General features: G+C 38.2%; 3 protein-coding genes across 4 annotated transcripts; 2 read left to right on the top strand and 1 right to left on the bottom strand.

Moving 5' to 3' along the window:
- Window positions 1-1637: 1637 nt before the first annotated feature.
- Window positions 1638-5342, bottom strand: crybb1l3 (crystallin, beta B1, like 3). Of its 2 annotated transcripts, none has more exons than XM_053507109.1 (6): window positions 5269-5342; window positions 4260-4333; window positions 4004-4122; window positions 3685-3817; window positions 2448-2590; window positions 1638-2361 (listed from the first exon to the last, which is right to left on the bottom strand). In XM_053507109.1, exons 2-6 carry the CDS (start codon window positions 4323-4325, stop codon window positions 2193-2195), a joined length of 630 nt encoding a protein of 209 aa, XP_053363084.1. In that variant the 5' UTR covers window positions 4326-4333; window positions 5269-5342; the 3' UTR covers window positions 1638-2192. The 2 variants fall into 2 exon arrangements, with proteins under 2 accessions (XP_053363084.1, XP_053363085.1); XM_053507110.1 differs by having other exon boundaries at window positions 5254-5329.
- Window positions 5343-6662: 1320 nt separating this feature from the next.
- On the top strand, window positions 6663-8755 carry cryba1a (crystallin, beta A1a). The gene is made up of 6 exons (XM_053507111.1): window positions 6663-6690; window positions 6966-7036; window positions 7122-7240; window positions 7390-7531; window positions 7667-7809; window positions 8296-8755. Exons 2-6 carry the CDS (start codon window positions 6998-7000, stop codon window positions 8441-8443), a joined length of 591 nt encoding a protein of 196 aa, XP_053363086.1. The 5' UTR covers window positions 6663-6690; window positions 6966-6997; the 3' UTR covers window positions 8444-8755.
- Window positions 8756-10715: 1960 nt separating this feature from the next.
- Window positions 10716-14498, top strand: dhrs13a.3 (dehydrogenase/reductase (SDR family) member 13a, duplicate 3). The gene is made up of 5 exons (XM_053507108.1): window positions 10716-10967; window positions 11449-11567; window positions 12090-12213; window positions 12755-13081; window positions 13902-14498. Exons 1-5 carry the CDS (start codon window positions 10841-10843, stop codon window positions 14159-14161), a joined length of 957 nt encoding a protein of 318 aa, XP_053363083.1. The 5' UTR covers window positions 10716-10840; the 3' UTR covers window positions 14162-14498.
- The last annotated feature ends 421 nt before the right edge of the window (window positions 14499-14919 follow it).

Below are 14919 nucleotides of genomic sequence, written 5' to 3'. Positions count from 1 at the left end.
TCCATACTTTATGAATTCTTTCTGATATTCTCGACGTTTCCTACTTTGTTCTGACAGGGTCTTGCTCTTATGCTTGGTCGATGTACATGGTTCCGATGACTCGGGCAAACTGTCCACAATTTCCTCAACATTTTTAGATTTGCAAATAACAAATTTATCAATCTCGGCAGTTGATGTTTTCACGTGCAGTTGTGCGCTGTAGCAATAATTAGCGAGTTAGTTGCTGCACAGTGGCGTCATATCTTGTGAGTGTTTAAACACTCAGTTTAAACACTCACACTCAATCAGTAATATCTTTACAAATCAGAAAATATTTATTTATAGCATTAACTTGTAATACTGAAAAGTGTGTATTATAATCCCCCCCAAAAATGACATAATTTTTTAATCCCTGGGGGTCGTGACTCCCAGTTTGGGAACCACTGGTCCTGAGCACAGTATGGTGTACTTGGCCATGGCTTGAATCAAACATAAAAGCCAACTCTAGCTGAACAGCCTTAAATGCACAACTTCATTTAGTGAAAAAAGAAAACTAAACTGTGAACTTTTAAATAAAGCTTGTTCTCCCTATATGACCAACCTGGGGCAGTACTCAAACAAAATTTGCTTTGCTGTCTTGTGTGATCAAACAAACACAATCGAATACAAATAAAAATATTAATTGTGACACACTCTCACACACTGGCAAATTTCTTAGTGCAGCGGTGGAAAAAGTTAGCAAACGCAAGCAGTTTGAGTTGTAAATAGTGCACAGGAAGGAAACAGGAAGTGCATTTAACAGGAAGCCAATTATCAGGCAATGGTAATGGCTTGAATGAATAAATGGATGCATGAAGGTTAAAGTAAACACGTTTTACCAAATAAATGTTTTAGCAAGCATTCTGTCCTTCATGTTTGCGTTTCTCATTCCCCACCCAGCTCAAATTGCAATCTGATTGTTCCAGAACTTGAAAAAAGGGATTCCTGTCACCTCTTCCTCTTTCCAAATTTGTTGACAAAAAGCAGACTGCAGTGCTTAAAAAATCTGCTGTATTCCACCAAGCTTGCAGTTGCTTTCAATAGGATTACATAAAATATAAAATGTGTGCTGGTTGCTATACACACACACACACAAAAAAAGCAATAAGTGTTAAAGCAGCTTTTGGCGCTAAATCGTTTTATTTTATTTTATCAATGTTAATCTGCTATCGTTTACGATTCAGTTTCTGTCCACGGCACTGTTGCTGACTGGATTATTTTATTTTTAGTGACTCTTTCTCAACCCAGCAGTGCCATCACTGTGTTTAAATCTCAGTAGCTCTGCTGTTCCATATACATACTATACCAGATAGCAGCACTGCACAATAACATGCCACTACACAGTATATACGACAGTAAGATTGCTATCTCTGATAGTGATATCATTATCTCTGCTGTGCTGATAGTTCACAACTCAGATAATATCTACTGTATTTAGTGGTACTCCTTAATAGCCTGTTTTTAATAATTAAATGAATAAAGAAATGTATAAAAAGATACTTTAAGGTTAGTGTTAGTGAAGTGGCCACTATGTGTATACAGCAGTATAATGAATATAAATGAAGGAAATGAAATGAGATGCAGAAAAAAATACTTTTGTGCAATAGTGAGGTCTGAGATCTTTATTTGCCTTTGTGGGAAATATAATTTCCAGATGCCAGCATCCCTGAGAGATATGTGTGACAGGTCTGCACAGTCCCCTTATCATATGAGATACAGAGGATGTGAAACTTGTCCACAAAAAGAGTGGAAAATAAATATTTTATATAAGGAGCCTATTTCAAAAATATTAAGAGGTCAGGGTTTTCTCATTCCAATACTTGTTGCATCCTCAGTTTATAATTTATTCTTCAGTAGGAATCTGCAGTTAATGCACTTGCTTAAAAAATGGCAAGTACAGTATGCATAAAAATATGATGAATTGCTGGGAAAATGCCCAATAAAAATCTATTTATTTAAACAGAGCTAGCACATTATAGAGAGATATTGGTGAATGCAAGAAAAAAAGCTTAACAAAAAATATTCGACTTTGTAAGCTGTAGCTTCGTAACAAATAATTTGACTTTGTAAAATTATTGATTGAGGTTTATACACTGCTCTCATGTGGCCTGTGTAAACTGAGGGATGATATTATTTTATACACCAAAGAGCTTCTCCTGACAACCCCTTAATCATCATGCAGTCATCTCGAAGCATCCTCTCCGGTGTGTTTGCATGTCTCGCACTCGACGGATGGATTGGATCTGGGGATGGTTGGCTCCCCATTCATTCCAGTGCTTGAAGGGGCCACATTCAAACAGGTACTGGTATCCACGATAACCAGGGTACTGGTACCCAACCCACCTACAAAACAACAAACCAAAATGTGCATTTGTAAAGGTTTTCTCTTCTTACAGTAGTTATGTTGACTCCAATAATATTTGACCTACGTTCCTCCGGAGACCTGAATGCTTGCTACTCTGTCACAGAAACCGTAGGACCACAGACTGGGAATGTCCTCATCACAAACCTCCATCTTACGGCCCTCAAAGTTTGCACACTCGTACAGGCAGATCTTATGATCCTTGGAATCCTGTGTGGAAATACAGGAGAAACAGTTTGGGTGTATGCTGATGGCAGACACGCCAGTAGTTTAAAAAAAAAAACGCCATGTTCCTAATGCACGAGTTTCAGAAATTATCATTATAATGTGATTGTAAGTAAATTCAGAAATAGTTTCACTGAATTAATTGGACTTAAGCAGAAAAAAAAAGAGCATTATATGGATTCTCAATGATCATCTCCAGCTCCTATAGATCCAAAGCTAAGCCTAACTCAAATCTAAAAATTCTGAGCTAATCAACACCAAATATTGATTCAGGTTATTTGATATCTATTGGCCAAAGGAAATGTCCTATTCATTGAAAATCATTTTAAAAAAAATAAACCAGCCCAAGAGATAAACTTTATATTGCAATCTTCTCAACTGACATTATTCAACAGGATTTAAACATGGGTAAACTATCGACTTTTATTCACCATAGATAACATCAATATAGGTTTTTTTCCCCAACATATACTTTCTGCCTAAAAAAGAAGGGTTACATTATTGGGCTGCATCTAGCAAAGAAAACATTATAGATCAAATAGAACTTGGTATAAAAACTGTCCAACACATTTTAAATCCTGGAAGGATAGTGCTGAACCGTCAACTTTACAGGGGAAATGTGGTCAAAGATCACATAAACACTTGGTTTAGTGTTTAAAAGTAAAAGAAAGAGCATTTCAACACATATAATGTGGCGAGGAATAAACCAAGGTGGGAAGGGAAGCGCATGAAGTCATGCACGAATCATGCATAGTGACCACTGTAAAGGCCTTTATAATAAATAAACAAACAAATAAATAAATAAAACCTTCCATTAACCATTATCATTTGTAATACTAGTTAAGGAAGTCTTAGTGTAAAAAAAAAACCAATAAAATACAAAGTACCAGCAAACTGAACTCTGACTTATTAAAAAATCTTCTAACATTGGCTGCAGGCCCAAGGATGGTAAAGTTACTTTATACTGAATATAAATTTGTTATATGTTATATGTAGTTATATAGTTATATGTATTTCATTACACTAATACCCATGTAAATGACAACAAGCTGACATTCTCTTGCTCCGAATTTACCCACCATGCGGACTGGCCTGAGAGACATGAGACAATCACAGGAGTAGCTATTGGACCAAGTGTCCCAGCGAGGATACTCTCCCTTCTCCAACATGAACATCTCACCACGCATGTCCTGTTGTTCATAACCCACCCACCTGAAACCATGAAAAATACACTGCATATCCATGGACATGTCTATACAATACAGTTTTTCACCAAATAAATAGTGCTGTTATGAAATATACTGTATATGAAGCCAGTAGAACAAAGAGCATTATTTGGTGTTTGGCCTAAAGCTCAATACAACATCTTGAAAATAAGTGGCTTGGCTACAGACTTACGGGCCACACTCCACTCTGATGGAACGCACACGATCAAAGCCCTTATCGCAGATATTGCGACACTCGCCGTTCAGCTCCATCCTGCGACCTTGGAAATTCTCACACTCGTACAGATATATCTAGTTATACAGATAATATTAATCAGACCTTTCAGGCCATATTGTTTGGCACACACCTTTTTTTTTTTGCAGTGTTCAATAATGTTATTGTAAAATTAACTAAATATACTAGTGTAAACAGAAGAATATTGATTTACCTTATATGTGTGCATCCCCATGGCAGAACGGCTCCCAATACTCCCCTGCACAGCGGTATGAGACATGACTAAAGCTGCAGACACCCAGAGAAAGAGGTTAAAATATTACAATATTACAAAAAATATTATAATTATTTAAGACCTTTTATTATTTTGTTATAATAAATATTTTATTATCCCCTGATATAAAAATGGAAAAGATTTTTTTAGTAGCCAGCAGTAAGCATTGTAAGGTAGTAAGAAGCAATATACTATAGTACTGTTTCTGTTAAATGATCTGCAAATTTGATAAAGACTTACTTTAAACTAAGTGCAATTACGATAAACATTTTACATTTATGGCATTTGGCAGACACCCAGAGCAACTTACATTTGATCTCATTATACATTTGAGCAGTTGAGGGTTATGGGCCTTTGTTTAGGGGCCCAACAGTGACAACTTGGTGGTGCTGGTTTAGACCTGCAACCGATCAGTAGTCCTATGTCTTAACCACTAAGCTACACCTGATCCCATGCCTAAATCATTTTCCTAATCAAACATTTAGATTTTTCGGTTTAAATAACATTTTACATATATTCATCCCTAATTAGAAGGATTTTGTGAAACTACCAAATTGTTGACAATTGTTGAATCTGCATTAGATTTTATACTGAATAATAAAAATGAACAAGCAAAAAACAAAACAAAACAACTTAAAAAGCAAACAAATCAAAACAAAACCAAACAAAGGAAAAAACAAAGGGTAGTCTATCAAGAAGCCATTTTCCAATGATTGTTTTTTCTTTCTAAGAATTTCTTAGCAGTCACATAAACATTTTAACACTAACATCATCCAAAGGCATCATCCAAGTTTATGCATGATTAAATAGATGAAGTCTTGTTTGCGCAAATAAATCTACATTTGAGAAAAGGTTACGAGTTTCCCATATTTTTATACAGGTTTAATTATATTAATGGTATCATTTTACTTATGCATTTACCCTCTCCCCCTACTTTTCTGAATCTCACCAAAACACTGCAGTCAAGAAGAGAGTGATGGAATGTAAGAAAGTTGCTGGCAGAGAAAAAGATGCCAATGCTCAAATAAGGCCCTGGTTCCAGCCAGAGGAAGGGTTATATATACAAATACACCCCAGTGATGCCACTGAGCCAGAATGCCAACATGCTATTGGACAAAATGTTGGCTTTTAGGAACTGACCTTGCTGACTCTGTTAGATGCTTTGTTCCAGGACTCAGCTAGACACCCACCACCGTCAGCAAAAACCTGGCCCATGCCATAATTCCCACTCTCACCTCCCTCCCTATATCACTCCTTCCTTATCCCTTCATTCCTCTCTCTCTCTCTCTCTCTCTCTCTCTCTCTATTTAGGATTGAGTGCAATGTGCTGACTTTAGTCGGCTAGTCTCAGTTCACTCAGTGATGTTATGTGTTATTATGTGTGCTGGAATGTTTGCATTTTTTTTTTTACTTGTGATTCTGTGACCTTGAGTAAAATAGAAAATCCAGGAACGTAAGATTTAACCAAATTATTTGATAAAAATAATTTCTAATTACTGGTAACATGATTCACTTTCATATAATTACTGTACATACAGTATATGTTTTTCCAAAATATAGATATTTGTCAGTAATAAATTACCAAAAAGCAGCTGATACACCTAATTATTGCTCATGGAATTAAAAGCGTTCATGGAATTAAAAGCTTATTTACAACTCACTTGTTTTTCCTACATGTCATTCTCATGTTACCCCCAACAGCTTATTTTGCCTAAATTCAAAAAAGTGGGCAGGACATGAATGTTGAATGGGCTTTTGCATGTGTATGCATGTGTGTTTGTGTTTGTGTGTGTGTGTGTGTGTGTGTGTGTGTGTTTGTTGGGGATTAGTGAATTTGTGTACAGTATGTGTTGGCATTTATGTGTGGGAGTACGTAAGAGCAGGAGGTCAGTTGAAGCACTGCGTGTCTGAAGGTTAAAAGTGAAAAACAAAAGGTTCTCAGCCTGTTGCTTGTTGTTCAGAATAATTCTTTGAGGTTTGTAAATATTGTAAATGCTGGCTCATAGACCAGCTTTATTTGCATTAGTGATGAATGTAAATGTGATACAGGTGATATTATTGTGAGAATGATTCCAGACTGTCTCACAGCGGATGTGAGTCCTTCACCTGACAAAACTGTCATGTGTAAAACAATGTATGTAAGCGATTGGCCTGGCAGGCAGCGGGCACGGTGCCCTCTTGGCAGCTGGTAATGTGGGCTGTGTAAAGCCAGTGGCTCAGGTGCGAACAATGAATCCTGGAGCAAAGTGCTGACCGTTGGTTGGCCTGTGGCCTAGCTTTCCTTTCAGCCAAGCCATGTATAAATAGATCCCAGTCTGAGGTCAGGACACTGTTGTGTGGATCCTTGACAGTTATTTGTAAGTTAGATCAGGTAAGCTGTACATCTCAGTCTTATCAGTCACTTGGTTCATTTATTTTTCTGACTTGCAAAAATCATGCATACATCTTTACACACACCTAACCACATACTGGACATGGCACATTCACTTAAGTCCATTCAACAAATCTCATACAAGTGACCGGAACTTGTATGAGAATAGAACAATTTAATTATAACAATAAAAAAATATTAATTAAGAAATGATTGATCCTATTGATTGTCCCTTAACCCTTTTGCATGGCTGTATGTCTGTGTGTGATTCTCAGGCCACTCACACAGTCTTGAGATATTCGCAAGCATGGCTCAGACTAACCCAATGCCAATAGGACCATGGAAGGTGAGTATGTTGTGACCATGCAGATACAGTACACTGAATTGAAAACAGACTTCACATTTCTCATAACCATCATCATTACACCCAGATCACAGTATATGACCAGGAGAACTTCCAGGGCAAACACATGGATTTCACTTCTTCCTGCAAGAACATCATGGAGTGTGGATTTGACAATGTTCGTTCATTGAAGGTGGAGTGTGGCGCGTAAGTCTCAGCCATGTTGTCCTAGCTGTGGGACAATAAAAAAAGGACACTTGCATTAATATTTGCTTGCTAACTAGACTATGGAGATAGCGGTTTTAAAATAATTGCTATAATGTTTTTGTGTGTGTGGTGTGTGTGTGTTTGATTAGCTGGGTGGGTTATGAGCACTCCAGCTTTTGTGGGCAACAGTTCGTCTTGGAGAGAGGAGACTACCCTCGCTGGGATGCATGGAGTGGGAGCAACGCCTACCATATTGAGAGACTGATGTCCTTCCGCCCAATTTGCTGTGCTGTGAGTCTCATTTCCTGTTCCTATAATAAATAGCTGATCTGTTCATCATTCAAAATGGTTATCTGTCATATCAGCAGAATATAATGTTACATGTGGTGGATTTGCACACTTTAAAATTTGTACTGATATTTGCAGAATCATAAGGAGTCAAAGATTGTAGTGTTTGAGCGGGAGAATTTTATTGGGCGCCAGTGGGAGATAAATGATGACTATCCCTCTCTTCAGGCCATGGGCTGGCCCAACAATGAGATTGGATCCATGCAGGTCCAAAGTGGGGCGTAAGTATAGTGTTCTGCCTTAATCTCTGTTTTTTTTTCTTTTATTAATTCATCTAAATTTAAGTTAAGTGCAAAGGTTTTCATAACCTTATGACTAAACCAAAGAGTGTCATTTTTAGCAGTATAATCAATGAGGTTAAATATGTTTTATATATCGTTTATATCCAAATTTCTGTAATAACTTCATCCATCTACTTTCATATCCTCCAAGCAGTTTTTGGATTATCTTAATTGTTAAGTTTGGTCTTTATGTCCTTTAGTATTTTCGAACGGTTAATATAATTCATATTACTTTTGATGCTCACATACTCTATATTGGGAGGGTTTTTTGGTCATTAGGCCTGAAGTCCAAATGGAAGGATTGCCTTTTAAATCGATTCTTAGTTTGAAACTGCTTTAACTAGTTTCCACACCCAGAAAACCAGACGAGTTTGTATTTGTATCAGCTTACTGCCTCACCTCACTTCTCCTCTCATCTTATTCTAGATGGGTTTGCTACCAGTATCCTGGCTTCCGTGGCTACCAGTATGTCCTGGAGTGTGATCGCCACGGAGGCGAGTATAAACACTACCGGGAGTGGGGATCCCATGCTCACACCTTCCAGATGCAATCTCTTCGCAGAGTCCAGCAGTGAGGGCTGATCTCTTCCTCCCTCTCTCGCTCACCCTCTCCCTTCCAAGCCCACCTCCACCTCCTTGCTTACCTCCTCATTCTCCCCTCCTTCTCATCTTCTTCTTTATCCTCTTCCTCCTCCTCTCCTCTACACTTCCATTCCTGCTGTGACCAGACCAGTTATGGCACAGGCTTGAAATCTGGTGCAAAGTGCAAACAAATCACTGTTGTTATTACAGAAAGATGGGAGTAACAGATCACCAGCATCCAGAAGCTGTGAATGAGGCAGTGATGGAAATTTCTTACATATCATTGTCACAGAGTGATCAGTGCTAAAGTGTAATCAATAAAAAACATAAAAAAATTTAATCTGTGTATGTCCTCAACAACCATAAAAATAAATTCCATAAAGATTTGTTGTGAAACCAAATTAGTTAAAAGTGAATAAAACAAAAAAGTGAAGATTTTCAAATTTCAAATTTTGAAATATGCCTAAACAAAGCAAACAACAAAAACAGCAACAACAACAGCAACACTGCATTAAAATAGATTTTCCATTATATCAATACAATACATTATAACAATACAAGTATCACCTCTAATAAGTATTGCAATACTTTCTTGTAACGTTCAGATAAATGCAGATACAAATAGAAAACTGCGATTTCTGGCTTTACAGAAATATACAGATTACAAATATATTTTAATTGTATAAATCTTTCTGAGGAAGCCAGAGGTAAGGAAAAGTACACCAAGGAAAACTACCTGAGACAATATGATGAATAGCCCTTGACAAGATCCAGGCTTCAAAGAGGACCCAAATAAGTTCCTTTTATCACTGTTTAAGCCCTATATTGTAAACATGCAATTTGTGGAATAAAAAAGAATGGATTTTATTATAGTTTTAACATGATTTTGTTAAGGATATCAGCTGTTAACTAATGGAGAATTAAGAACAAAACTGCTTATGATGGTTGCAGTCATCATGGCAATTGTAGCTGTAAGTAATCATAGCAGAAATGTTTGAATTAATTGTAGTCCAAGGCCATCTGCATGGTTTCCAGATGTATCTTTAGGCTGTCCATATGGAGCCATTCTCAGTAGTACTTGGCCGCTACCAAGTGACCAGAACTCTAATTAAAAATTGTAGGGTGGATCAGGCAGGTAGTCTAAGCAGTAGAGGTCAGGATCATTGATATTTTGAAGGGTGGCATTATTTTCCCCCACTAATATTTTTTGAATAATTATATTAATAAATGATTTCTAATTATAGTCTAATAAATATTCTAATAAAGTATTAAATATCTTGTCTCTTGTTTGGGGTTTACCAAAATCAGCTTTTTGCTAGCTAATCAGGATTTTCATGAATACTAGTTTATAATGTGTCAATTTCAATGTATTGTCTTAGTTTATGGACACACACACACACACACACACACACACATTAGGACAATAGATCAAAATTCACACAACAAAAAGTATTATATGTAAAAAATCATATAGAAAGTCTCTGACTTACGAATGTTTTTCATTCTAGGAGCACGTTCATAAGTGGGATTTGTTCGTAAGTCTGACAAAATGAATTTTATACACATTTGACATGAATATATACAATGTAACGCATAAAACCCAAACACACAGGTCTGGTGTTTTGGTTCCGCATTATACCCTCGCGATCATGATTGTGCCTCCAAATCATGATGGGAATCCTGGTGACGCAGAGGGGTCAGCTGACCTTATTTAAAGGGAACCCAGGAAGACGTGGAGGGGTGGAGGGATAATGCTACATGGTGTTTACATATATTTTAGCAAAATAATTTTTTTAAATGAATATTTTAACACTAAATTTATTGTTATGTGTTATATATATTGACATATACATCATACTATTTTTCTTTCCTGAAGTGTGTATACATTTTTACACACACATATACAGAGGGGTATGACAAATGTAAACACACTTAAAAAAATATATTGGAAAAGAAAGAAAACCTCTCTCTTATGACGGTCACATGTTAGCATCAACGATGGTGCTACTACTAACATCTTTAAAGGAAACATAATAGTACTCATTGCTGCTGCCATAATTAAATTCCATTTTTTTTTAAATAAAGGGGCGTAAATAACAACTGTTAAACTGTGTATTATTTTTTGGGGAGCGCCACACCACAAACATGTTTAACTGCTGTGGAAAAGATGGATTTAGGTGTGAAATACAAACAGCAAGCGCGCCATCCAGTGGCACAACAGGAGCGCTGCGGAAAAGGAACCCGGAAGTAAAGCGATGACGCCATTTCAAACGTTACAACACACCGCTACAAAAATACACTCAACTTGTCGAAACACAGTGGAAGTTTGAGCTTAAATCTCAAATTTAACCGCATTATTAATTTTAAACCGGAAGCATAATCATTTAATCATGCCTGTCGTGTTGGCGATAATAACAGCTGCTGTAACAGCATATGTACTTATTTACTATAACGTGTTTAGAGGAGGCGCGTGCAGGAGTACAGTCAGGTTGGACGGGAGGACAGCTGTAGTCACAGGTGAGTGACTGCTAGAGTTACGGACACTACAAACAGTCTGTACAATATGAACCAAATGTAAATAGGAATTGGGAAAAAGACATCACATAAGAGATCTAATAGTGATATTTACTCACTTACACTGATGTGTTGAGATCACTGTTCTACCCTGTCCCACTAATCTAACCTGTCCTTCTGTTCTACCCTGTCCCACCAATCTAACCTGTCCTTCTGTTCTACCCTGTCCCACCAATCTAACCTGTCCTTCTGTTCTACCCTGTCCCACTAATCTAACCTGTCCTTCTGTTCTACCCTGTCCCACTAATCTAACCTGTCCTTCTGTTCTACCCTGTCCCACTAATCTAACCTGTCCTTCTGTTCTACCCTGTCCCACTAATCTAACCTGTCCTTCTGTTCTACCCTGTCCCACTAATCTAACCTGTCCTTCTGTTCTACCCTGTACCACTATTCTAACCTGTCCTTCTGTTCTAACCTGTCCCAGGTGCTAACACTGGCATTGGAAAGGCTACAGCTTTGGATTTGGCCAGGCGAGGTGCCAGGGTTATTCTGGCCTGCAGAAACAAGGAGAAAGCTGAGGCAGCTGTGTATGACATCAGAAAGGTAAAGTCATGGCATGTTCTTCTGATTCTATTTGATGTTATTTAATGCAACATCATTGGGGCCCAAGCACTATAGTCCTTGGGCCCAGGACCCTCTTGTTTTTCTAAGGATTATTTCTCCCCCAACTTTTTGTTTTTTTTGGGGTCTTAACATGTTCGAAAACGTATGAAAATAAGTTGGAATCTGCTGCCATTTGGATGCCTGAGATTCACGTGGCCAGGGGCCCTCAGGGGCTTTACATGAGTTTTTGCTGCATAGCTCATACAGTACACACTTGCACATATGCACACGAAACCCGGTACACATTTAGAGCTCATTAAGCCGGACAGCTTTCGCACTGCATGTCATGGGCTCAACTCCACAGGAAGTCAGCTATTTTATTCGCAAAAACGCCCCCCGATTTTTTTTCGGTTAACATGCTTAAAAGACAAACGGGCACCCGGGGTGACGATGGAGCAGAGTGCTTGGGCCCGCTCATTGTTGCTTGCAACTATATTAACAATTTGTTTCTGTCTTTTATAGGAAACTGGTAACTCAGCTGTGCTGTTTATGCACCTGGACCTGGCCAGTCTTAAGTCTGTGCGTGATTTTGCTGACACATTTCTTAAGACCGAGCCCAGGCTGGACCTGCTTATCAACAATGCAGGTGACTTTTAGTAGCCCTGTCAGTTACTCAGGTGTCCAAAAGAATCCCTTAATAACCAGACCTTCTTGAAGTGTATAGTTTTCCCTCTTCCCAAAGGTTCTTTGCGATTACATGTTTCCCCATGTTGGTGTGGGTTTCTTCGGGGTTCTCTGGTTTCCTCCTCACAGTTCCAGGTTCACATTTTTCCGTATTTTAATCTGGCTTTTTTTTGGGTGTCGATTCAGCCAGGAATCATGATTATTTTGTGTGGCGATTCATGTATCATATTCGAGATGAACCGGTCATTCATATCATATCGGGAATCAGCCAATAAATGTATACACAGCTCAGGAAAATCTTGTACAAATATTTTAATTAAAAATTTATTGCTACATGTTATACATTGAGATTAATGATATATTGTATATATGCTAATATATTACATATATATTGTATATTGTATATATATTGTATATGTATTGTATATATGCTAATATATATGCTAATAATATATATGATAATAATATGATACAATTATATATATATAATTTCTTTTCTTAAGGACTGATTGCAGGAGGCAGAACTGAAGATGGCTTTGGCATGGTGTTTGGAGTTAACCACCTAGGCCACTTTCTTCTGACACTGCTGCTGCTTGATCGGCTAAAGGCATCAGGGCAGAGTCGAATCATCAATGTGTCAGCCTTGCTGCATCGCCTGGGCTCTGTGGACTTCAACATTCTCAACACCCACAAGGATTTGGTGACAGGACAGTCACTGTGGCACTGCTTCATGGCGTACTGCCATAGCAAACTCTGTAATGTGCTGTTTACCCGAGAGCTGGCCAACCGTCTAGAGGGGAGCAGTGTGACCTGCTATAGCCTGCATCCTGGTTAGGAATCCAATTAGTTACATTCTACTTCTTATCATGTCTTTTAAAGTGTTGACTTACCCATATCATGAGTTGATAATAAGATCCATATCATGCTCTGGTTCGTGTCACATCTTGGTTAAAAAAGTCTCAAATCACACAACCATGTATGATGGAGTTAATTGTGTGAATTGACTGGTTCCTAGAATAGCTCATGCTTATTGCTTCTTTCGTCGAGTAGGTTTCTAAAAAATGAAGATCAGATTGATTGTGTTTTGTTTGGAATGACAGTGTAGCAGGTAGTGCTCTGGTTCAGTCCTCGGCCTTAGATCGGTCTGTGTGGACTTTCACAAGTTTTATCTGCGTTTCATATGGGTCATTTGGACTCATCTCACCCCCTGAATTAACTGTGCTAAATTGCACCTTGGTGCAAATGAGTGTGTCGATGTGCATGGTTGCTTGTGATTGACTTGGACCTCATCCAGAGTGCATCCCTGGCTACCAGGATTCCCAGGACAGGCTCCAGATTCACCCTCACCAGTATAAAGTTGATACTAAAGATGATCGAACAAACAAGATTTAGTTGACTATGTTGGGAGAAATAGGAAATCAGGGAAAAAAAGTTTTAGAAACATTTACTCTACATAATGACAAATGTTTTAAAAAAATGACAGCAACACAATCAAATTAAAACCATATACAAAATTCTCAGTTTACTAGGTTTGTGTTTCTGGCCAGAATGTGACTGAGATTAGCATTTAATCAGATGTCCTACAAGTTAAAAGTTGAGCAGCACCAGACTCACTGCAAATGTTCTCTCTATGTATGTTTTACCTTTCAGGAGTCGTAGCTACGGAATTTTGCCGCAATGTGAATATTTGGCTGAGGCTCCCGATGCTCATCTTCTCCAAGCTCTTCTTTCTGACCCCAGAGGGCGGAGCTCAGACCACACTCCACTGTGCCCTTCAGGAGGGCTTAGAGCCTCTGAGTGGCCGATACTTCTCCTCTTGCGCTCTAAGCGAAGTCAGTGACATGGCTCGAGATGATGGGCTGGCCAAAAAGCTGTGGGAAGTGAGCGAGACGATGTGTGGCCTGTCATGAGAGAGAGGCAAAAAAAAGGTCAGGAGAAGAAATGGTGCTAAATTTTTTGTGAAAAACGTGTCCCAGTGATTTACTAAATGACCGCTGAGTGCTCAGGTGCCAGGGCAGTGATATTGTGTGATCATGTACCGTACACTACATTGACACCGGTCGGTCAAAGGAAGCTATAACATTAACTGCTCTTGTTATATTCCATTTTATAGTGTGAAACATTTGGAGCTTAGCTTATTATTTTTTCTTTCCATAAACAGGATAAGAAAAATGTCATAACATTGTAACTCTCATGTACTATAACAGTGCTAACTTTATAAATAAAGTTTTTTCATTTTTACACACACATACCAGTCACTTCAGTTTAAACAAAATAGTGCAAAAAAGAAAAAAACTACAGTAAGCGAGAGTTCTATGGGTTTAAATATCATGTTGATAAATGAGATCAGAAGCAAATGAACTGAGCTGATTGGTCCTGCCATGAAGGATATACTGTAATAACTCGTATGTCTACTCTTTAGAAGAAGAATCAGAGGGTATCATGGACACAGCCTCACCCAGACTAGACAGTTGAAAATTAGAGGGGGAAAAAAAAACTGGTCTTTTTTCTAGTCTTCACCTGTCAAGCACATCACACACATGACATTATCCTGCTGAAAGGAGCCACTGGTATTAGGTAATACTGTTGCCATGGAGATGTGTACTAGGTCCGAATCTATGTTTAGCTAGGGGGTACATGTCAAGTAACATCCTGATAAAGGCCGGGA

This window comes from Clarias gariepinus, chromosome 11, assembly GCF_024256425.1.
Source record: "Clarias gariepinus isolate MV-2021 ecotype Netherlands chromosome 11, CGAR_prim_01v2, whole genome shotgun sequence".
NCBI lineage: Eukaryota > Metazoa > Chordata > Actinopteri > Siluriformes > Clariidae > Clarias > Clarias gariepinus.
This window is presented reverse-complemented; position numbering and strand designations above follow the sequence as displayed.